The sequence below is a fragment of the Polyodon spathula genome, unplaced genomic scaffold (assembly GCF_017654505.1).
Source record: "Polyodon spathula isolate WHYD16114869_AA unplaced genomic scaffold, ASM1765450v1 scaffolds_1709, whole genome shotgun sequence".
Taxonomy (NCBI): Eukaryota; Metazoa; Chordata; class Actinopteri; order Acipenseriformes; family Polyodontidae; genus Polyodon; species Polyodon spathula.
The window spans coordinates 174494-196574 of NW_024473185.1; the positions used below are offsets into that span (position 1 = coordinate 174494).

At 46.3% G+C, this 22081-nt stretch overlaps 1 protein-coding gene across 1 annotated transcript; it reads left to right on the plus strand.

Moving 5' to 3' along the window:
* Positions 1 to 1827: 1827 nt before the first annotated feature.
* LOC121310071 (mitogen-activated protein kinase kinase kinase 11) lies at positions 1828 to 21610 on the plus strand. The gene is made up of 10 exons (XM_041243295.1): positions 1828 to 2756; positions 10392 to 10572; positions 12939 to 13087; positions 13895 to 14070; positions 14380 to 14620; positions 17939 to 18052; positions 18482 to 18623; positions 19301 to 19383; positions 19597 to 20199; positions 20440 to 21610. The coding sequence occupies exons 1-10, from the start codon at positions 2024 to 2026 to the stop codon at positions 20994 to 20996; spliced, it is 2979 nt and encodes a 992-aa protein (XP_041099229.1). The 5' UTR covers positions 1828 to 2023; the 3' UTR covers positions 20997 to 21610.
* Positions 21611 to 22081: the final 471 nt, after the last annotated feature.

Sequence of the window (22081 nt, forward strand, 5' to 3'; positions counted from 1 at the left end):
TCAAGAAGACAAACGTTTCGGTTAGTGCCATCTTCAAAGTGCAGTAGCCCTTCTGCATTTGGCTAACTGAGCTACACACACACAATAAAGGAGAATTCACAGTCACCATGTCTTATATGTGAATGAACTGTAGGAGCAGTGGACCAATCAGGGACGGGATATGTTGATATTTTTGTATCACGTAGGCAAGGTACCATATTATAGATTCGCTTGCTGTGCACCAGGTGTTAGGACCCCCCCCCCCCCCTTGCACCGTACACTCACAGTATCAAACCTGATGCAATGCGGTTCTATGGAATTACTGTACGCAGTGTTGCATTGATCTCAACAGTCGCAATGTATTTATAACCCGTTGTGAAAACTTTATTGTTATTCAATACGCTTGTGTATTGAATATATTTGCATGCTGGCAAATCGGGTACCGCACACTGTGGTTGGTAAAAACTGCAATTCGCAAACAAACAAACGGGCTTGCGAAACATGTTCTCCACACGCCCCCTCCCCCGGTTTTTTCAATTGTTTCAAAAAATGTTATTGCAGCACAAAATAACAGCATTAGAAGAACAATGGCATTTTAAAAATAGGAGAGTTCCGGACTGTTGTTTTTTTTTTTTTTTTTTGTCTAGGAGTGACAAGAAGTGATGGAAACTGGACTAACACGCCGACAGAAATGTAAAGAGACCCACTGAGTGTCTTTTTTTCTGGGTCTTCTGATTATTTTCCTGAGCTGGGAGGAGTCGAAAAAGTTGAAATTAAACCACACCCTCAACCAAGTCAGACCCGAAAGACAGGAGGGGAAGAAGAGAAAGCCACGAAAGTGTAGAAGAAAAAAATAATCATACAGATAAATAGACACACGCTGGGAACGAAAGACTAAGTTCCTGTGGCCTGGAAACGAAGCGGCGACAGGACGAGGACCAGGAGAAAATTAAAAAAGGAGGACGATTTCATTTTTACTTGGCGTTTGGTTAAGTTTGCTCAGAAACTACGTGCGTTTCCTGTTTAGCTTTTGTCAGGAAGGAAAACTGTGTTTTTGTTTTTGTTTTTGTTTTTTTAAACTTGCTGTATCACTTTTTAACAAAACACCAGCTTCACGACTTTAAAAAAAAAAAAAAAAAAAAAAAAAAAAAAAGACCCCCCGAAAAATGGACGTGGATCCGGGGGAAAGTGACACAAAGATTCGCGACGACGACACAAGAGACAGTTCAGGGTGTTTTATGTTGCCGCCCGCTGTGCAGTGAAGTGGCAAAGAGGGACACAGTGGACCCCTTCTGGGTTTCTTTGGAGAAATTGCTATTTCTGTTGCTTCTTTCTTCGCTCTCCCGTGGCGCTTCCTGTTTTAAATCAATGTGGGGCTGCTAGAAAAAAATCGGACTCGCAGGACAAGCAGCGTTACACAACTGAAACACAGCCACCGGCATTGTTATTATGGAGCAATGTGCATTTTGGCTACTGTAACGCAATAATAATAAAATAAAATAAAAATACGACTAGCTACTGAGAAGTGTTATTTTGTATTCAGTTAAATTATTGCTATATATATATTTTTTAATTTATGTGTTAAGTGTGAGATTTGACAAAGGAGCGACTGCTTGAACAGATAGTTGGTGTGATCTATAGTGGACTCTGTGCTACCTTGGAGCTATCCAAATTGTCTTGAATAATATTTGTATTCTTAGGTTTAACCGTTTTTGGTGCTTGTCAACTAAAATGGATTCGTAATCCTTTTGTTTTATTTGGACTAAGCAAAATATACCTGATACGTATATATATATATTATATATATATATATATATATATATATATATATATATATATATATATATATATAAATATATTATTATCTTTTTTATTTAATATTTTTTTTGTGTGTGTGGGATCCGAAACATATGTAAATATTTCCTAATGATCTGGGAAAGACGAGAGGGCGAACAACATTTGCAAATGCAACGTGGTGGTTTTAAAACCTACGGAAGTTAAGAATTACAGTAAATAGATCATAATAATAATAAATCCTAACAGAATGGAGCCGCTAAAAAACATTTTCACCCGCGGCCCACTGTCCGGTTGGAAAGGCCTGGAGCCGGAGGAGAAAGGCGCCTACACTAACCCAGTCTGGACCGCTCTCTTTGACTATGAAGCCGCCGGGAAAGACGAGCTCACCCTGCGCAAAGGAGACCTGGTGGAGGTGCTTTCTCGGGACTCGGAGATCTCGGGAGACGACGGCTGGTGGGCGGGCAAAATCAACAACAAACTGGGCATCTTCCCTTCCAACTACGTCTCTTTGAAACCGGGCGACTACACCAAGCTCCAGACCACGGCGGGTGTCGCGGAGCTGGAACCGGAGGAGGTGGACTTTCGGGAGTTGAGCCTGGAAGAGGTGATCGGGGTCGGCGGGTTCGGGAAGGTCTACCGCGGGACCTGGCGGGGCGGGTTCGTCGCAGTCAAAGCCGCCCGCCAGGACCCGGACGAAGACATCAGCGTGACAGCTCAAAACGTGAGGCAGGAAGCCCGGCTTTTCAACATGTTCACCCACCCGAATATCATCGCTTTGAAGGGGGTCTGTTTACAGCAGCCCAACTTGTGTCTTATAATGGAATACGCATCGGGGGGACCGCTGAGCCGGGCGCTCGCCGGGCGTCGCATCCCACCCCACATCCTGGTCAACTGGGCAGTGCAGCTTGCCAGAGGGATGCAGTACCTCCACAGCGAAGCGATCGTGCCTGTCATTCACCGGGACCTCAAATCTAACAACAGTAAGTGATGTCAACGTGTGAGTGATTTGCAAACCGTGCCCTTGGTATGCAGGTGGCGTTCTGCTAATGCGCAAAAGGTGGTTCTGTAGGCTAGTATCCCACCTACTGTTCTGAAACCTGTTTTGTGTTCCTTTTGGGTTTTTGCCGGAGTATTATTTTTCGTGTTTGGACCTTGGAGGCGTCTGTCACCCAGAGCTTTCTGTGCGGAATTTCATTTTTAGAGAGGGTCGTGCAACTTTAGGAGTTTAAATCAAGAAACGTTTCTCTAAAGCAACGCTTCATTCACATGGCTTGACACTCCCACTAGCGCTGCTGGGGTTTAGAACTCCCTTCAATTAAGTCTATTATTATTATTATTAATATTGCAATGATCAGGAGGCAGGAGTTTGAGCAGGGTTAGAAACTCACACTAGCCCTGCTGCTGCTGCACCCAGTCCTGGGGTTCAGAGCTCCCCTCAATGAAGTCTAGTATTATTATTATTAATATTGCAATGATCAGGAGGCAGGAGTTTGAGCAGGGTTAGAAACTCACACTAGCCCTGCTGCTGCTGCTGCACCCAGTCCTGGGGTTCAGAGCTCCCCTCAGAAGTCTAGTATTATTATTATTAATATTGCAATGATCAGGAGGCAGGAGTTTGAGCAGGGTTAGAAACTCACACTAGCCCTGCTGCTGCTGCACCCAGTCCTGGGGTTCAGAGCTCCCCTCAATGAAGTCTAGTATTATTATTATTAATATTGCAATGATCAGGAGCCAGGAGTTTGAGCAGGGTTAGAAACTCACACTAGCCCTGCTGCTGCTGCTGCACCCAGTCCTGGGGTTCAGAGCTCCCCTCAATGAAGTCTAGTATTATTATTATTAATATTGCAATGATCAGGAGCCAGGAGTTTGAGCAGGGTTAGAAACTCACACTAGCCCTGCTGCTGCTGCACCCAGTCCTGGGGTTCAGAGCTCCCCTCAATGAAGTCTAGTATTATTATTAATATTGCAATGATCAGGAGCCAGGAGTTTGAGCAGGGTTAGAAACTCACACTAGCCCTGCTGCTGCTGCACCCAGTCCTGGGGTTCAGAGCTCCCCTCAATGAAGTCTAGTTATTATTATTATTAATATTGAAATGATCAGGAGCCAGGAGTTTGAGCAGGGTTAGAAACTCACACTAGCCCTGCTGTTGCTGCTGCACCCAGTCCTGGGGTTCAGAGCTCCCCTCAACGAAGTCTATTATTATTTATTATTATTATTATTATTATTATTATTATTATTATTATTATTATTATTATTAATATTGAAATGATCAGGAGCCAGGAGTTTATTGCTCCCTTATTCTGCCCAAACTCCTACTGGTAACCCTCCAGACGCGTTCGTGCTGTGATGAGAAGTGAGGTCAGTTCATTCAGAGCAGGTTTTCCAGGGGGTCTGGTTGTTCAAACTCCTGACGCCAGCGTTGATTTCAGTAACAGACCCGAACGAGGGGAGTTCGGAGCTGGGTTTTGTGAGCGCCGTTTCCAGTTTACAATCAATTCCAGATTCCAGTTCCTTCAAAGGCATTTGAGTTTGTCCGAGAGGCATTCATTGTTGTGATTTGTCCGACCCCTTTCATTTTTGAGGCCAATTTTTTAGTTTTATTTTTTTTTCTGGTGGGAGGATGTAAACATGATCAAACTCGGAAACATCGCAGTCCGAGGGCAAGCCGCGGCAAGTCAACAAACAGGCCGACTCTCGCAAGCAAAAGTCAGAAATGCAAACAATCTGAAAAGCACACAATAGGCCCATACAGCGCGTTTAAAAACGAGACAGGGCACCTCATTCTTCCAGCTAATTTTCTGAAAGATTAGATATATGTTTTTTAAACTGTGCTTTCTTTGTCTTCTGTAATTTTAAACCTTTTATTACACGGTGTAGAGCGGGAATCGAGAAGGGAAGATGGCACTGGCAGACGGCGGGCACTGTGTCCTTGCAGCCCACCCATACCCTAACCCTGTCTGCACGGCAGGGAGTTGCAGGAGCATGCCCGTGGTCGTGCCGCTTGATATTGACACTGGCAGAAGTTTTTGAGCGCGTCGCCCTCCAGGCACGTAATGTGGGTCTGCCTGTCAGTTCATCCATCCGTCTGCGTGTCCCGTTTTTTGCATTGATCGGGAAAACCCTTCGTCAAATTGTGATGTAGACGTTTCAAATTCTGTTGAACGTCGTGTTCCTCGGCTTCTTGAAGGCTCTAATATTGAATTGGCAGTGAGGTCAGTGTGTTACCGACACACGTTTCCAGTTTGTGGATTTCAGAATCTCTCAAACTGCTTTTCGCTATCAATGCTTTCTGACAAAACGGGTTAAGACTTTGCAACGTAGCCCCCCCCCCCCCCCCCTCCTGTGTACAGCTAACTAAGCAGCCCCTAATTAGTAACCTGATAAGGAGCCAGGCTGCTGTTAGCTGCCAGATGGACTCCATGCTGTATCCTGTGTGAACCTGGAGCACAATGCTGATTCACAGAGAGCAGGGGAAATTCAAGAGGAAATGCTGCCTCTGCATGGCTTCCCAATACAAGTGAGATTGCAAAACAGAATGTGATCTGTGGTGGTGTGCTGCGTTGCCTCGGTACAGGTATTGCTGTACAGCCCTGTGGAGAATCCCTAGCATTTTGTCCCTGTCGCTCTTTTTAAAGGCAGAGTGCCCCGTGCTGTTTTTAAAAATACCCACATAGGTTGTTATTGTATGGTATCCTATGGCGATGACAGATCTTTACGTTTTTGAGGTATTTTAGCGTGTAAGACAAGCTAATGCTCAGTTCTAAGGTAAAACTTGTAAGGCTGAAATTTCCTGGCTTAGGCCTGGATTCACAAATCCAGATTTGCATTTGGGTAAGTGAATAGAAATAAGACTCCCGCTGCGTAGCGGTTTGATCCATTCCTGGTTTCACTGTGAGTTTAATAAGACACACCCGAGCTTGTTACCCACACACACTGTGACCAATTGGGCTTGTAATAAAACCAGGAATGGGTGAAACTGCTGTGCAATAGGAGTCGTATTTTCAACCCTGGTTTCTGATAGGCTTATGTTTTACTCCAGAGCATTAAAGCAAGGGTAGCTAACACAATAAACCGTACCCATGTTGCACTTCCTTCGGCTATCAGGCAATATGTTGTGCGTGGGGCTTCTCTTGAACAGAGGAAAAGCTCCTGAACTCGACTAAAAGGTAAAACGACAATAAAAAAAATGAACTAACGAAGCCCCTCCACATTATGTTGCTTCCTGTGCTGGGATTGGCTGGGTGTCACTGGCTCCCATGATCCTCGGCAGCTCTCTCCAGGCCTGTACCTCCCACCCCTGTCAGGAAGCCTGGGGCCGGCGGGCTGCGGTCAGCCAGTGAAGAGACCCTTTGTCTGGGCACCGGACTGGCCTTCTCTGAGCCCGAGCCAAAGCTGGACAGGATAATAGCCCTGATTTATGAGTCCTTTTTGTTCAAACTGTTAGTGTGATGGTGGCTGCTGCATGTGATCCTCAGCGTGGCCTCTGAGAGTGAGACGGGCAGAGCTCGCACACTTTCAGCACAGTCAGGAAATATCCATCACTGCTAAACACTCTGTAACGGAGCTGCACAAACCTGTCATTCGATTATCAGCATGAAGCTAGCCATAGAAACCAGGGGCTGATAAATTAGTCACTCCCGCGATACACAAACCCCACATTTGGGGGGGGGGGGGGGGGGGGGGGGGGGCTGATTCACCATTCAGAGTGAATTGAGAAACAGCTGCTTGGGTTTGCGTGGATCGCTGTTCTCCACAGAGCCTGAGAAAGCAGCGATCCTCACAAACCCAGCTGTTTCTGAATTGGTGAATCCGCCCCGATCGACACCTGCGACCCTCGTCTGATCGTCGGAAGGTGACTTCTGTAGCGAGTTCCTGGAATATACGTCATTTGCCGATCTCAAAGTGTGAGTCCGTTTATAGGGAACAACTAACTCCTTCAGAGCCAGAACCTTGATCCAAACAACCTCCCCTGGATTTGTTCCCACCACAGCGGTTCGCCAGCGAGGCAGCACAGTTTATTTTTGTCACATGATTGCGCGTGTGGTGGGAACAGGACCTTCTCTGCAAGCGCGTTTCAAACCAGCCCCAGCACACTTGCGGTAATGATTATAATAGTGCCTGACTGGGGACGCGATCAGTAGTCCAGTGTAAAGGACCCTAGAGGGGTGCAAAATGCTGATCTTTGACTGGCTACCAAATAGCGATTTGTTTGGATGCATTCTGTTCCGGTCCTTTGTCTGCGAGATGAGCAGAGGCTACAAGCTCTCAAACCGTGGGTGCAAAGCGAGTTGTTTTTCCGCTGTGGTTTAGACCGCTCTCTTTGAGCCGGGTCGCCGGTTCGAGCACAGCCTCCACTCTGTTACCTATAATTGGTCGACCTTTGACCTTTTTGGTTCATCCAGTTGCAGATGGGACTGGCGGCAGGTACCCAGTCCCAATTTGAAACTGGAACGCGGACCTGGTTTTAATTTGCAAATTAAAAACGAGGGATCGCTAGAAAAAAAAGACAAAAACGATTAGATGCAACCCAAAGGCAAACCAGGTTCCAGAAAAATGACAAACCCTGATGGGCTGAATAGCTTCTCAGGAATGATCTTTAAGCAGAGCAGGGACAAGTATACCTGTAACATAACCAGAGGCAGTTATAACATGTATAATCACCATGCTGGCCTTCTTCACAAGTATCAAACAAAGTCTGGTTTTATATATAGCAGTATGCATACATTCAACTGAAGCTAGCCTCCCTCCTACCAGGCAGTATATGTCATGTATTAACTGTAAAGGAGAATTTCCTAGCTCTTGAATCGCATGACACTGCACCAAAATGTATGCTTTTTAAAACTGCCCCCCCCACCACCCCCCCTCCCCGATTTTGCCAGCCATTCTTCCGTCTCCGGCTTGGCATTCCCAGGACAATGCTTCCCTTCTTTCCGATGGAGAGTCGGAATGCTGCAATCGCCTACAGCGAGTGGAGACGCATCTGGGAGCTTTCCTCTCTGCTCTCCTCCTCTCTCTCCCCCCTTCCCCACAGTCCACCCTGTAGTGATCAGATTTCACACAATGAAAGTGGGAAAGTTGTGCACCTGCTGTCATTCGCCATGAAAGCTTGCAGTTCCTGTTCTCTGCAATGACAGGGTTCTTCTGTGGGGTAAAGTCAGCAAACCCCAATCTCTGGCATGCACATCTAAGTATACAGCTCTGGCCAAAAGTTTTGCATCCCCCTGTAGAGTGAACTAATTTTGCTTCAGAAACCTGATAAATAATATTACACTAACATGTTGAATTACAGACCGCTTTGTAGTTTTCATTCTTTTTAATGAAAAGACTTTTGCAATATCATTTTGTATTTTTTTTTTTTTTTTTTTTTGTACGAAATAAAAGCTCAAAATTATGTTCATATAGTTTAGTTTAATGTCTCAATCCTAAAATTCAAAGTGATACAAGACGTTTGGCTTGGGGATGTCAGTTGAGCCTCAAAATAGCAATCGATCAATTGGGCACACAATATAATCGTTCAGATAAATAAATCATTTTAATATCATTGCTGTTAAGTAAAAGCTTGTGCGTTTTCATTGATAAACTGAAATAATGTTATAAAGTGTTACAAAAATTATTGAAACGACTGTGCATAGCGAGGAATGGAATCGATCTCAAAAAATCAATTTTTCGATTTAATCTTTGCAGCCCTAGTTTGGCTGCAGCTGTAGATTTCAGGATGTCCCGTGAATCTGATGTGGCAATTAGGAATGTTCTCTGTTAAAAGCAGGCCACCGTGCCCCTTACACTATCTGAACCAAAAATCTAAATGATCTGATTCTTTCCTCTTCGTTGAAGGCGTTTCACACCTAAAATGAGATCGCAGAAGTCTACCAAGCCATAATAGTAACAGTATTTCATGTTAGATTTCAAAATGTCACATTTTTAAATTTGTTACTTATTTTTTCCTTAAGTAAGTGGAACCCTTCAAAGCGGTGTGTAATTCAATATGTTAACTCAACATTATTTAGCAGGTTTAGCTCGACTGTCTGAAGCACAGTCAGTTCATTCTAATGATGCGAAACCTTTGACTAGAACCGTACCCACACAAACCGTACACTGATAGGGACACTTTTTAGGAGGGGGGGGGGGGGGGGGGCTGACAACATTGTGCTAGAAGAGATTTCTCAAGGTCTGTGTTCCAGATTCCTTGCATTTAAAACCTGCCCAGCTAGTTTGACAGAAACTTCACTGTGGAATAAAAATCACACATGCTTTAGCGTCTCTCCCATTTCCTCTTCGTTGCCTGTTGCGATACGTCTACGTCGCGGCCGTGTGAGTTCAGACTGTGAGAAACTTGTCTAAATGCAGTGCAAGCCCACTCGCTCAAGCTGGAACTCTACAGTACGTGAAATATTGTACCGAACCTCATTAACATCCTTGCAGAGAGTTTGCAAATAAGAAAATTGTCCAGCGTGAGGAGGCCATTCTGCCCATCTAGACCTCCTAGCAGCTGACTGACCTCTGACCCTTGTCAAGTCGCCTCTTAAAGGATCCCAGTGATTCAGCAGCATGATTGGATAGCAGTTGCCAGGCTATTAATGATAACAGATCCTGGTTTCAGTGCAGAGCTTGATCTGCATAATGTGTTCATGCAGCACTAGAGCGCAGTACACTGATCTGACCAGCAGGGGAACGGGGGCAGTTGTTGGTGCTTGAGGTAGAAACAGCCCGGGTAGCATTTCCCAGCTGCTGTATGTGTTCAAGCTTCAACGGGACTCTGTAATACGCTTACTACTTCTCTGTATCCTCACGTCAGAATCGTTCATCTTGGTGAAACCCAGTTAAAGTTTTACCCTTCACAATCCATCCTTCACAATCCAGTTTTTACCTTTGTAACAAACAGCCTTCTGTGACCCAAGCCCAAACTAACCCGTTTCAAAAGCATGTAGCTAATGGCTGATTCACAGCGAATACAATATCTTGCCAAAAGTTAATGAGTTTATCTTTAGAAACGTTTAGCAATGCATGAAAAAGGAATCGCGGAGCAGTACAATGCAAGCAATGCAAAAAATAAAGCAATTGTATATTTTGACATTGCCCTATGAGAACTATGCGGGATCTGTATTGCTTTGGGTGGTCTGTTAACGGTAGAGGATCAGGTGTGGAAAGAAAGCTTTTTTTTTCCTCTCTCTCTCTCTCTCTCTGTCACTGTGTTCCTCGCTCCAGGGCAGAGCAGTATCTCTCTCCACTCTGCTGTAGCCTGAGGGCCGGAATTCTAAACATCTCTCTTTGTCCTCCTACTTCGCTAGCGGAGAGGGGGGGGGGGTGTGTGGAGAGAGTGCAGTAGATTCCTCCTCTCCAGAGGCCTGTTTTACGGCACTAGATCAGGATTAGAGGTTGTTTTTTTACTTATGCATGGCTTGAAGCTCTAGCCCTGCACCCAGTCCTGGGTTTCAGACGTACCTTCAATCAAGTTCGTTATTAAAGTCGATCTACTACAGCACCCCTTGGTATATTACGCCATGTAGATAGTGGTGGATAGTCAGTGGTACTAAAATCTGAAATGCAGTGAATGGGGGGCTTCGTTGTCTACCACCCCCTTTCACCTGTCCTAAATGTCCCCCTTGTCCCGCAGTCCTGCTGGCCCAGCGCGTTGAGAACGAGGACATGGAGGGGAAGACCCTGAAGATCACGGATTTCGGGCTGGCGCGGGAGTGGCACAAGACCACCAAGATGAGCACGGCGGGCACCTACGCCTGGATGGCACCCGAGGTCATCAAGTCCTCCACCTTCTCGAAGGGCAGCGACGTGTGGAGGTGAGCGGTCAGAACAACACCTGGCAGCGCCGCGCTAGTCAGTGTGTATCCAGATCACATGGCCCATAGCGGATATGTACCTAATTCAGTTATCTAGGGAATTAATCCCCCAGCTTCTAGTTTACTTGTATTCCAATTATTGCTCCCGCATGGAAATAATCGCAGTAGGATTACGCACACTGGACTCTGTTAATATGCATTGAGTTCAGATCCATCAATTTAACATTGATACAATATTAGGCTGGATTATTAATTAGTACAGTGAATAATTAAACAAACGCAGACACTGGTTTAAAATGAAACTACCTCAATTTATTTATAGCACAACATGTATTCCTAAATGCTAGCGGTCAAGCTAGCTGAATGTGAGAAGAAAATGCATTTTAACATTCAGTACTGAATATCATATCTGAATTCAACCAATTCGTTTATATAAACGGTCAGCAATGCTTTTGTATAACCTTTGAATCCAGAATATTACAAACATTATGTAGCTGAGGAATCGTATGCTTGGTCTGTGCGCCCGCTGAAGTAATATGGGAAGTAGAGTTTGTATTTAATAGTTACCAGGCAGGCAGGCAGGCAGGCAGTCTTTCAGACGGGCAGGTACGTTGCTTGGAAGATCATATGAGATGGTTTTTACTTTTTTTTTATAACACTTGAGAATAGGTGTGCTTCTTAGACCACTGTCATTCAGTTGGGCGATTCTGCTCGTCATCCCATTGGTGAATCCTCAATCGGGTCATTTGATTGGCTGTAAGCAGATGACATCTAACTTCATCAAACAAATACCTCCCCCTCTTCATTTGAACAAAGAGTCGTGAATCGCAGAATATGCGTTCAGTTAAAAATACTCCTTTTGCGAAATAACTTTTCCTAAGTTTATTAATTTTTACTTTAATAATTCCCTGAGGTCGTTTCACATAATGCAGTATCAAAATAATTTAAGTTCCATAATTATCATTCTAATGAATTAGTTCGATTTTAATCCATTTCTTAAATGATAAATTATTATTTAATTTTCAGTGATTTAAGTAAGGCGCTTAATACCCTATATTTTGAATGTTTGTACATTTAAGAGTTCACAGAATGTCATGTTTTTTTTTTTTAATATATTTTATTCAAGACATATCAGGTTTCTTGTATCTTTGTCCTTCTATTATTAGTGTTCTGTCCGTTTGGGCCACTAGATGTCGCTGTTGTCCATTAACCCTTAATGCCAGTCTTTTCAAATTCCTGGTTGCAGGACAGTCTCTTTCCTGTATAATACATTAAGCCACCCTTTTGAAATTTGGAGAGGGTGACATTTTCTTGTGATCTGGGAGATAGGAGATTAGATCTGTTTCTTTGCATCAACAAATACAAGTTAAGTGTTTTGGAAACGCACAGAATGGCTTTCTAATATTAGTCTTCATTAAGCTCAATTCCCAATTAAAATATAGAGCTACACAATATCATCACATGCATTAATGAGTCATTTAGCAGTTGCTTTTATCCAAAGCGATTTGGAGACTAGGGGGGGGGGTGAACTGTGCTTCATCAAGAACCGCTGCTGCTGCTGCAGAGTCTCTTCCAATAGGACCTCGTTTGTTTTGCATCTCATCTGAAGGACGGAGCACAAGTTGGTTCAGTGACTTGCTCAGGGACACACACACACAGACAGTGAGTCAGTGGCTGAGCTGGGATTTGAACCTCCTGGCATCAAACTCTTTTCTTTAACTACTGGACCAGCGAGCCTCTGTCCAGCTGGGCTCCCTTGTACAATGAGTAATAAGGTATAGAATCTCAACACCTGCTGTTTAGCTGAGGTTCCTAGCTCTGTCTATCTATCTGTATCTCTATCTCTATCTATCTGTGCCTATCTTTCTTTCTTTCTTTCTTTCTCTCTTTATCAATCTGAAGCATGCTGCTGAACCCATGCCAAAATTCCAGGTTGCAAATATAAATATATAGTGTGTACAATATAGAATTTGCAGAGTGACTGTGCAGTTTTTCCCATGGTTATGCTTCTCGTTTATCTTATCTTTTTTGTTGTTGTTTTTTTGTATATGCTTTACCATGCCTTTCCAATGCTTCACTATATTTCACTCTGCTTTGTTACTCTTTGCAATGCTTTTGCAAGAGTCATCAAAACCTGTCGTGGAATAGTCAGCTCAGATCTGAAGCTATACTGACTGTGTTTCTTCAGGGATAAGACTCCCATTGCAGAGCAGCATGATCCTGGTTTTACAATTAATAAGATACACCTGAGCTTGTTACCTAGAAACACACTGTGGCTAATCAATTTTGCAGTAAAACCTGGAATGGGAGCAGCTGCTATGCAACAGGAGTCTTATTTCCCTCCCTGCTCTTGCTCTCTTTTCCAGTTATGGGGTGCTGCTGTGGGAGCTGCTGACCGGCGAGGTGCCTTACCGGGGGATCGATGGCCTGGCTGTAGCCTACGGAGTCGCGGTCAACAAACTGACACTTCCCATCCCCTCCACCTGTCCGGAGCCCTTTGCACAACTTATGGCAGGTGAGAGTAGAGCTGTGACGATATGAGATGACAATATTATTATGTGTTTATTTGACAGACACCTTTATCCAAGGTGACTTCCAGGTGTTACAGGAGAGTTCAGAGTTACAATGCAAGCTTGGTATTTAAATACAGTGTAGTTTACAGTAATTGCAAATAATGCTACTGAAATATAATATGAACTAGGAGGCAACACGTTGGGATTACAACAAGTTATATTTACTGTGAGATGTTAGTAGTGCAGGGATAGTGCATCAGCTGAGGATCCAGTAACGTGGTGCTGATGTCAGGCAAGTCCAGCGCAGAGTAAGAGGGGTAGAGCAAGAGGTCTAGCAGTCTGTACAGGTGGGTCGTGAGGAGGCGCTGGGTCACAATGTGATATGCATCATGGTGCATGCAATGGTGCAGATTGGCTACTTGTATGAGGGACTTGATTGTTCAAACTTCTGGTACCTGGTGATTTCAAATAACATACCTAAACAAAGTCTGAGCCCCAGGACTGGGAGCAGCAGCAGCAGGGCTAGTGTGAGTTTCTAACCCTGCTCAAATTCCTGGCTCCTGATCGTTTCAATATTAATAATAATAATAATAATACTACTAGACTTCATTGAGGGGAGCTCTGAACCCCAGGACTGGGTGCAGCAGCAGCAGCAGGGCTAGTGTGAGTTTCTAACCCTGCTCAAACTCCTGGCTCCTGATCGTTTCAATATTAATAATAGACTTCGTTGAGGAGAGTTCTGAACCCCACAGGGCTGGTGCGAGTGTGTATGTGTGTGTGTCACTGACTCTGTTCTCTGTGTCTGACAGAGTGCTGGGACCAGGACCCTCACCAGCGGCCCAGCTTCGCCTCTATCCTGGCCCAGCTGATAGCGCTGGAGGAGCAGGTGAAGGAGGAGATGCCCCAGGACTCCTTCCACTCCCTGCAGGACGACTGGAAGCTGGAGATCCAGAGCATGTTCGACGATCTGCGGGCCAAGGAGAAGGTACGCTGATCCCAGAGGTACTCAACCCTGGCCCTTGAGATCCAGTCCTGGTCTTCATTCCAGGCAGCTCCTGAATGAGTTCATTGCCTCTCAGCGGGTTCAGTTAACTCTTTTAGAACCAGCTTGGAGTAAAAACCTGGACTGGACTTGGCTGGATTGGACCTCAAGGGCCAGAGCTGAGTAACCCTTTTATAGGGACCCCAAGCAGGGTTAGCGAAGGGGGAATCGGTCATGCATTCTTAACATTGTAAAGCGCAAGATCCGCCGTCATGCTGGGGGTGGTAACGCCTCCTCTCCCTCCGTCTCCAGGAGCTGCTGTGTCGCGAGGAGGAGCTGAAGCAGGCAGCCCTGGAGCAGAAGTCCCACGAGGAGTTCCTGAGGCAGAGGGAGCAGGAGCTGGCGCAGTGGGAGCTGGACGTGTTCGAGAGGGAGCTAAGCCTCCTCATCCTGCAGATGAACCAGGAGAAGCCCAACGTGAAGAAACGCAAGGGCACCTTCAAGAAGCACAAACTGAAGAGCAAGAACGGGGAGAAGATCAGCTCGCCGCTGGGTAGGAAGCCAACAGTGGAGCCACATCTGCGCTATTATTATTATTATTATTATTATTATTATTATTATTATTATTATTATTATTAATAATTGGTCATTTAGCAGATACTCTTATCCAAAGCGACTTAGACTAGGGGTGAACTCTGCTTCATCAACAACTGCTGCTGCTGCAGAGTCTCTTCCAATAGGACCTTGTTTTGTTTTGCGTCTCGCCCGAAGGACGGAGCACAAGGAGGTTCAGTGACTTGCTCGGGGTCACACAGAGTCGGTTACCATCTTTCAGTTTTTAGCAGTTTATTCAAGTGAGGCTGGATTGCTCACTAGCCGCTCAGCTGGTGTGTTTACACACATGTAATACAGCTGGCGATGGTTAGCGGGTCACGGTTGTCTTTACGCGATGACGCAGATGGATCAGTCAGGTGTGACGGTCCTGGGCCGGTGTGGTGACCCTCGTCCTTCCAGGACGTGGCCTGCCCCTCACAGAGCCGGTTACTCTGGACTAGTCTGCTGATAGTTGAAGCAGATCGTCTCATTCTCCGGGCAACTTCTCTCACAGACAGGCCGCCTTCAGTCATGCCGATAGCAACCAGGCGTCAATTATTCATAGCTTTTGCTGTTCTTGCGTGAATTGAAAATCATGTCTTTTCGAATGGCTATTTATACAGATTCTGAATTAATTTTGGCAGGTTTAACTCAAATACCAAACACTGAGCACCTGGCGTTTATGAAGTCACACGACTTGGGCTCAGTATTTCGTTATCCTAAGGAACAATACTACTCAAAGAATCGAAAAACCTATCTGCTCACTATTCAAAATGTAAATAACATTATTTAATAATAATAATAATTAATTTCAGGATGTGTCGGACAAAAGCCGCTCTCCAGTCGTGTAGAAAGAAAATATAAATCAATAAATCGGTCCTTACTGATAGAAACACAACAGGGCATGCGCACAGATGGTTTCCCAGAAAAAGCAGCTCTCTTCTATTCGCTGTGAATGCAAACACTCATAAAAAACCAAGTCGAGTAAGCAAACGCCCCCCCCTCTCCCGCCCACCTCCTCTCCACTGGTCTCGGTTGATATTAGATTCAAGGCATGTCTCTTTCTGTTGTACAGACTGCATCGTTTACTATAGAGCAGGCGAGCGAAAGGGAATCAGTCATGCTTGCAAAACCGTTTGACCTAGCAAAGGGAGATCTACCAAAGATCTGACAGTTCTTACACCGTGTCCATGATAAAAGGATGTGAAACAGGAGCGAACATGATCCGTTACCCTGCAGAGACTTCCCCTTCACAGGGCTTGGAAGTCACATCAGCCCTGCATCCAGTACTGGGACTCACAGCCAGGAGCTCAAAGTTTAAACGATCAGCCCCCTGGTAAATCTGTAGGTCTATTAATAGGAATTCTTCACACAGCTAAGAGGAATTAACAGTGTGTTTAACACTCCCGTCTCCTGATCATTTAAATAAAGCGTCTGCAGCTTCGTCCCTGCCGTTCTTCGAGAGCACATTCCTACGGCTGTGAAGTGTCACTTAGCTTAAATAATTTATTTACTTTTTTTTTACATTTGTGCGTGATTCTCGGTTTCGGTAACATCCTGGTAGCTTTAGCACGCCCATGTGATCACAATAGAGTTATCCAGAAGCTTGAATAAACCACAGTGTAACTATAACCCTAATAGTAAGTTTCCCATAATAAAAGCATAGTGAAAGCAGGGTAAAGCATAGGCAAGCACTGGCAAGCACAGAGAGGTGTGGTAAAGCATAGGCAAGCACTGTCAAGCACAGAGAGGTCTGGTAAAGCATAGGCAAGCACTGTTAAGCACAGAGAGGTGTGGTAAAGCATAGGGAAGCATTTTAAAGCACAGAGAGGTCTTGTAAAGCACAGGGAAGCATTGTAAAGCACAGAGAGGTCTGGTAAAGCACAGGGAAGCATTGTAAAGCACAGAGAGGTCTGGTAAAGCACAGGGAAGCATTGTAAAGCACAGAGAGGTCTGGTAAAGCACAGGGAAGCATTGCAAAGCACAGAGAGGTCTGGTAAAGCATAGGCAAGCATTGTAAAGCACAGAGAGGTCTTGTAAAGCACAGGGAAGCATTGTAAAGCACAGAGAGGTCTGGTAAAGCACAGGGAAGCATTGTAAAGCACAGAGAGGTCTGGTAAAGCATAGGCAAGCATTGTAAAGCACAGAGAGGTCTGGTAAAGCATAGGCAAGCATTGTAAAGCACAGAGAGGTCTGGTAAAGCACAGGGAAGCATTGTAAAGCACAGAGAGGTCTGGTAAAGCATAGGGAAGCATTGTAAAGCACAGAGAGGTCTGGTAAAGCATAGGGAAGCATTGTAAAGCACAGAGAGGTCTGGTAAAGCATAGGCAAGCATTGTAAAGCACAGAGAGGTCTGGTAAAGAATATTAACAAACATAGCAAACCAGGGTAAACTATTGTAAATGCACAGCATAACTTTGGAAGCTAAATATCTGCGCAACAAACTTTTCTAGGGGTAACCTCTACACCTACAAGAATCTGAGTGGATTTAAGAAAGGCTTCCGCAAGACTGGAGCTCAGTGAATCCTGTGCTGTGCAGGGCTGTGCTGTGCAGGGCTGGAGCTGAGCTGTGCTGTGCAGTGCAGTGCAGGGCTGGAGCTGGGATCTCTCTCCTGAGCTCGGAAGTCTGAGTTAATGACAGTGTACAGGAGCCAGCCGCTCCCTCCCTGCTTCCTCTGTGGCCGCTGTCGGGTCACACACAGCTCGAAATAACAGCCAGGATACCGCTCTGTCATTTACTCCCTGACTGGAGACGCTGGGGAAGAATTCCAAGTACAAAGACGCACAACGGACAACAAAAGGGATGGTCCAGTTGAACTTAAAGCACAGTTAAGATTTAAGAAGAACGTTTTCTGTGTTGCTGTTTTCAAATTGAAATAGTCGATTTGAGACTAATTTATTAATTCTGTGCACCTCAATACTGCCAGCACTGTTTGTTACAAAGAGAGAATCAAGTTGACCGTGCTCAATAAAATAAACTATACAACAAGGAAATAATGCCAAACGATTACTAGGCATCCAGAAATAACACATCTGCATTTGACTGCGGTCTCTGTCATAAGTATTTTGTCTTTGTTTAAATATTTAGACTGCAGTGCTCCATCGAAACCTCACTATTGGATCATTTTGTGACTTGTGTTTTAAGCCATGTTGACAGTAAGCTGTAAAGTCCTGTATTTTCCTGTATAAGGTCTGTGGGTTTTTTTTTTTTTTTGGTGTGCCTATCAATTTCATGGAAGTTTTCTTTATGCTTCTTTTTTCTCTTGCGATTTATCAGATTTTAAACACAAGATCACAGTGCAGGCTTCTCCTGGACTGGACAAGAGGAAGAACTTCCTGGACCTCGCGCCGGGCTCCCCCTCCTTCGTACCCAGACTCCGCGCCATCCAGCGTAAGAGACCTGGGCATCGCCCAGCTTGAGTTATACAGCTGTGGACAAACGTTTTGCGTCACCTAGAATTTTAGGATTGAGACATATTTTTTTAAAAACTATATGAACATTCATTTAGATCTTTTATTTAACATCATGCAATCATACTACAAAATCGCAAAAGTAGTATTTTGTGTTGCAGTTGAAAACCAGCAGATGGCAGCACAATCAAAAGATTGCTAAGGGAATGTGATACTTACTCTTGATAGCTGTTTAGCTGAAAGGCAGGTTTGCATATTTCAACAGTGTAAGCATCGTGTCCACAAACAAAACTTGTCAGATGTTTTTTCTCCATTTCTGACTTTAAAAACCCAAGCAGAGGAACAGACCCATCGCCCCTGTCTGTGTGTCTCGCTGTGGGGTGTCTGACCCTCCTCTCTCTCTTCGCAGTGATCCCCAGTGAAAACAGCAAGACCTGGGGGATCAGCTCAGGCTGGAACCTGGACCACCTCCCTGACAAGTACCGCAACGGGGGCCCCTCCTGGGGTCCCCAGAGCCCCAAAACGAGAGGCCGCAGCCTGCAGGACAGCAGGTGAGCAACTGCAATGGTGTCTTCTGCACCATGAAGAACTCCCAGGTTTCACACAGTGCTAGGTTTTAAACAGTGAGATATAAATACCCAAAACTGTGTCAAATTGGGGGCTTCTGAGTGGCGCGTCCAGTAAAGGTGCTTCGCATGGAGAGCAGGAGGTGCCCTATAGCCTGGAGATCGAATCCAGCTTTTAGGGGGGCGGCGCATAATTGCCCGAGCAATTGGCCAGTGAGGGCTTAGGGGAATCCACGGTTCAGTGTGCACCAGCGCCCCCCTGTGGCTGATAGGGTGCCTGCGGTTCTGCAGTGGGAGCCATTCAGATCTGTTCTCCAGCACTGTAGGTCTGGCGGCTTCACTGTGGATCTGCAATGTGAAAAATGACTGGCAGGAGCACGTTTCGGAGGACGATGGTGATGCAAACACCCTCGGAGGAATGAAAGGGTGAATTCCTATAACAGTGTCAGCCTGTCAGTTACAGTATGTTCCGGGTCAGTGGAGTCATTCAGTGGCAGGTTGTGCCGTGCTGTCAATGGGAGCCTTGGTGACGTTCATGGAACCAGCATTTCGAATCCCAGTGAAAGTGAACGGAAAGTCCACTTGTCATATCATAAACAGCAGCAGGGAAGTAGTTTCTTTCAGTACAGTTGAACCCGTGTCCCCTTCTGTTTCCTCCCCAGGAACAGGCTTCTGGAGGAGCACTCGTTGCGTCTTGGAGCAGAGAGTGAGGAGACGGGGCTGCTCACGTTCCCCATCCCAAACGGTAGGTAACTTTCTTATTTTTGTGATGAGGTGCATTGATGGGTTGGATCCTGGTCTTCCTGATGCTTGAGTCGCTTGCTCAGGGTCACGCACAGGGAGTCAGTGGCTGAGCCAGGATTTGAACCTCCTGGTATCGAGCCCTTTTTTATTTTTTAACCACTGGACCACCAAGCCAATAATGGGTTAATGTTTGCATTCCCCTCCCGTCTTTCAGGCTACGTGGGGTCGACAAAGCTACCTGAAACCCCGGAGGTGGTGAGGGACGGGTGTGAAGCCTCCGCCTTCAGCCTCCCGCACCCCGCGGGGTCCCAGCGACAGGACCGGCGGAGCGGGGCGCTCAGGAGCACCCACAGAGCCCTGCTGGGGGGCGGGGCTCTGCTGGCCTCCATTGCCCTGGGCCGGGAGGTCACCACCTCCCCGAAATGCCCTCCGAGGACCCCCAAACCCTCCCCGAAGGGACAGAGAGAGACTCCACCGGGGAGCGAGGAAAAGACCACAGAGGAACCAACCCAACAGGACTTAATTGTCTTCTGCAAGAAATCGGACCCCCCTGCATCTCCCGTCATAGAAGAATTGATAGACTTGACCGAAGCACCCATGGAGGTGGGCAAACCCCCTCCTCTCTCCCCGCCACCCCCCAACCCCAGGGAGAGACACAAACACCTCCACCCTCATCGGGACTTCCTGTGGACTCCGGAAGGGGAGGGGCCAGGGCAGGAGGCCAATGGGGAGGCAGAGAGGCGTGTCCAGTGGGGTCAGGGGTCCCCAGTGGTTCGGAGGAGGAAGCCCAGCGAGGATTTGTTGTCGGCACAGAAAGGTAAGGAAACTTTACCAAATCCAACCCCATGGGAAGTGCTGCATTGGTCCAGTGAAATAGTCAGGGGGCCTCCTCTCTAGAGCTCAGTATCGTGGTAGCTCATTGCTCAGGATCAGCTTGAACGGAGGTCTATTGCGGGTCGATAAGTGGGTTGATGCGGTGAGATGGCATTTCAAACTGGGCAGAAGCCAAGAGTACCTTTGAGTGGTTGTTATAACTCCTCTCTCTCTCTGTCTATAGCTGTGGAGAGCTCTCTCCCATCTCCCAGCACCCCAGAGCGCAATGCTGATCAAGGGGATCCAGCAGCCCTCTTCCTGCCGGACCCTCGCCTCTGGAGCCCCAAATCCCGTCGCGTGGAGGTCAACGTCGTCCCCCGACCCAGACCCTCCGCTACCCGGCCTCGGATCGACCCCTGGAGCTTCATATCAGCGGGGTTCAAACCCACGCAGAGCCCGCCAGAACCGGAACCAGAACCATTCTACCTTGCCCTGGGCTACCAGCCCTCTCCTACCAACCCCTTCACAAACAGCGACCTCTTCCCCACGCCCCCCGGGCACGACCCCTTTGCCAGGCCAAGTGACTTTGACCCCTTCTGCACCCCCTTCCCGCCCTCCTCCAAGTCCGCCCCTGCCTCCACCAACGGGAGCCCCTCACTGGCTGCCTGGAGGATAGCTCCGCCAGCCCCAGCCGATTGGCCACTCATAGACTTGGGAGGAGGCGGGTCAGAGACAACCAAAGAGCATCGATCCCGGAGAGCTCCCTGGAGTTCTCAGACGCCAGACTGCCGCAGGTTTTAACTAGAAGGGGAATAACGACGAGAGAAATCCATGGGCCGTTTGTTAGCGTTGTTGGGGCAGTTGCTCATGTTTTGTCTGTGTTTTAAAGAGCCTGGTTGAAAGGTTGTACGCTGCCCAAAACTGCACCCATTCAGTTTCTTGTCTCTGTGGCTGCAGCGCTGGGCTGCTGCAAGTCCAAGTATTGGCGAGGATGTTCATGTAAGGCAGGGATTTCTCTCTTTCCTTGGTGTCAGCGAACATCCTTTTTGAGTTTCTCAGCATTCTCACTTCTCACTCAGTGACCACACAGCGTCGCAAATGTATTTAACTACTAGGGCAGTTTTGCTGCACTAACACAATGCAAGTGTCACATGCTGTCTGTTAGCCACTGCTGGGTGGTTGAGAATGTCTTTCTGCAGGGATGTGAAGAGGCATGATGTCACACTGCAATGCGGCATGATGTCACACTGCAATGCGGCATGATGTCACCCTGCAAAGCGGCATGATGTCACAATGCAATGCTCACGTAGCTAGTTCTAATAAGAGTCAGTACACTGAAGAAAACGCTAGATGAGACGCTTGTCTGCATGACCTTTAGTTTTGTGCTAGTAAGAGGTAGAAATGCTATTTTTAAACAAACAAAAATCTGCACTAAGTATTGAGAATGCTCTTGAAGTCAGGGAGTGTTTCATAAAACTCCAACAGTCACAGCCGACAGAAAGAGGCTCTCCTGTCTGTCTGTCCATGGTGCTGAAATAGGTCGGGCAGACAGACGTGTGTCCTATCTTGGGGCATTAACAGTTTACAGTTTACCAAGCGATGAACGTTTTGAAACTTTGCCCATTTCCAAAACCTGCGGTCCAGTTAGGGGTGTGATCTGTAGCGTTTACAAAGCGTGCAGTGCAAGCCTGTTTGATTTTCCTTTTGGATATTCCTTCACAGTCTTTCCCATATACAGTTAAACGCCTAGTCTTCTATACAAATACACAAAGTCATTGCTATAACAGTGATGGGTGGCTTCTGAGGGCGGGTGGTATTTGTAAAGTTTATGACTGAATGCAAGTATATTGGAGCAGTATGATGCAGATTATGACTGTATTAAACTG

Excerpts from the sequence above, each read along its gene's own strand:
- LOC121310071 (XM_041243295.1), top strand. The coding sequence starts at position 2,024 with ATGGAGCCGCTAAAAAACATTTTCACCCGCGGCCCACTGTCCGGTTGG. Across the intron at positions 2,757-10,391 it reads GGACCTCAAATCTAACAACA|TCCTGCTGGCCCAGCGCGTT; the intron begins GTAAGTGATGTC and ends CTTGTCCCGCAG. Across the intron at positions 14,621-17,938 it reads GAAGATCAGCTCGCCGCTGG|ATTTTAAACACAAGATCACA; the intron begins GTAGGAAGCCAA and ends GCGATTTATCAG.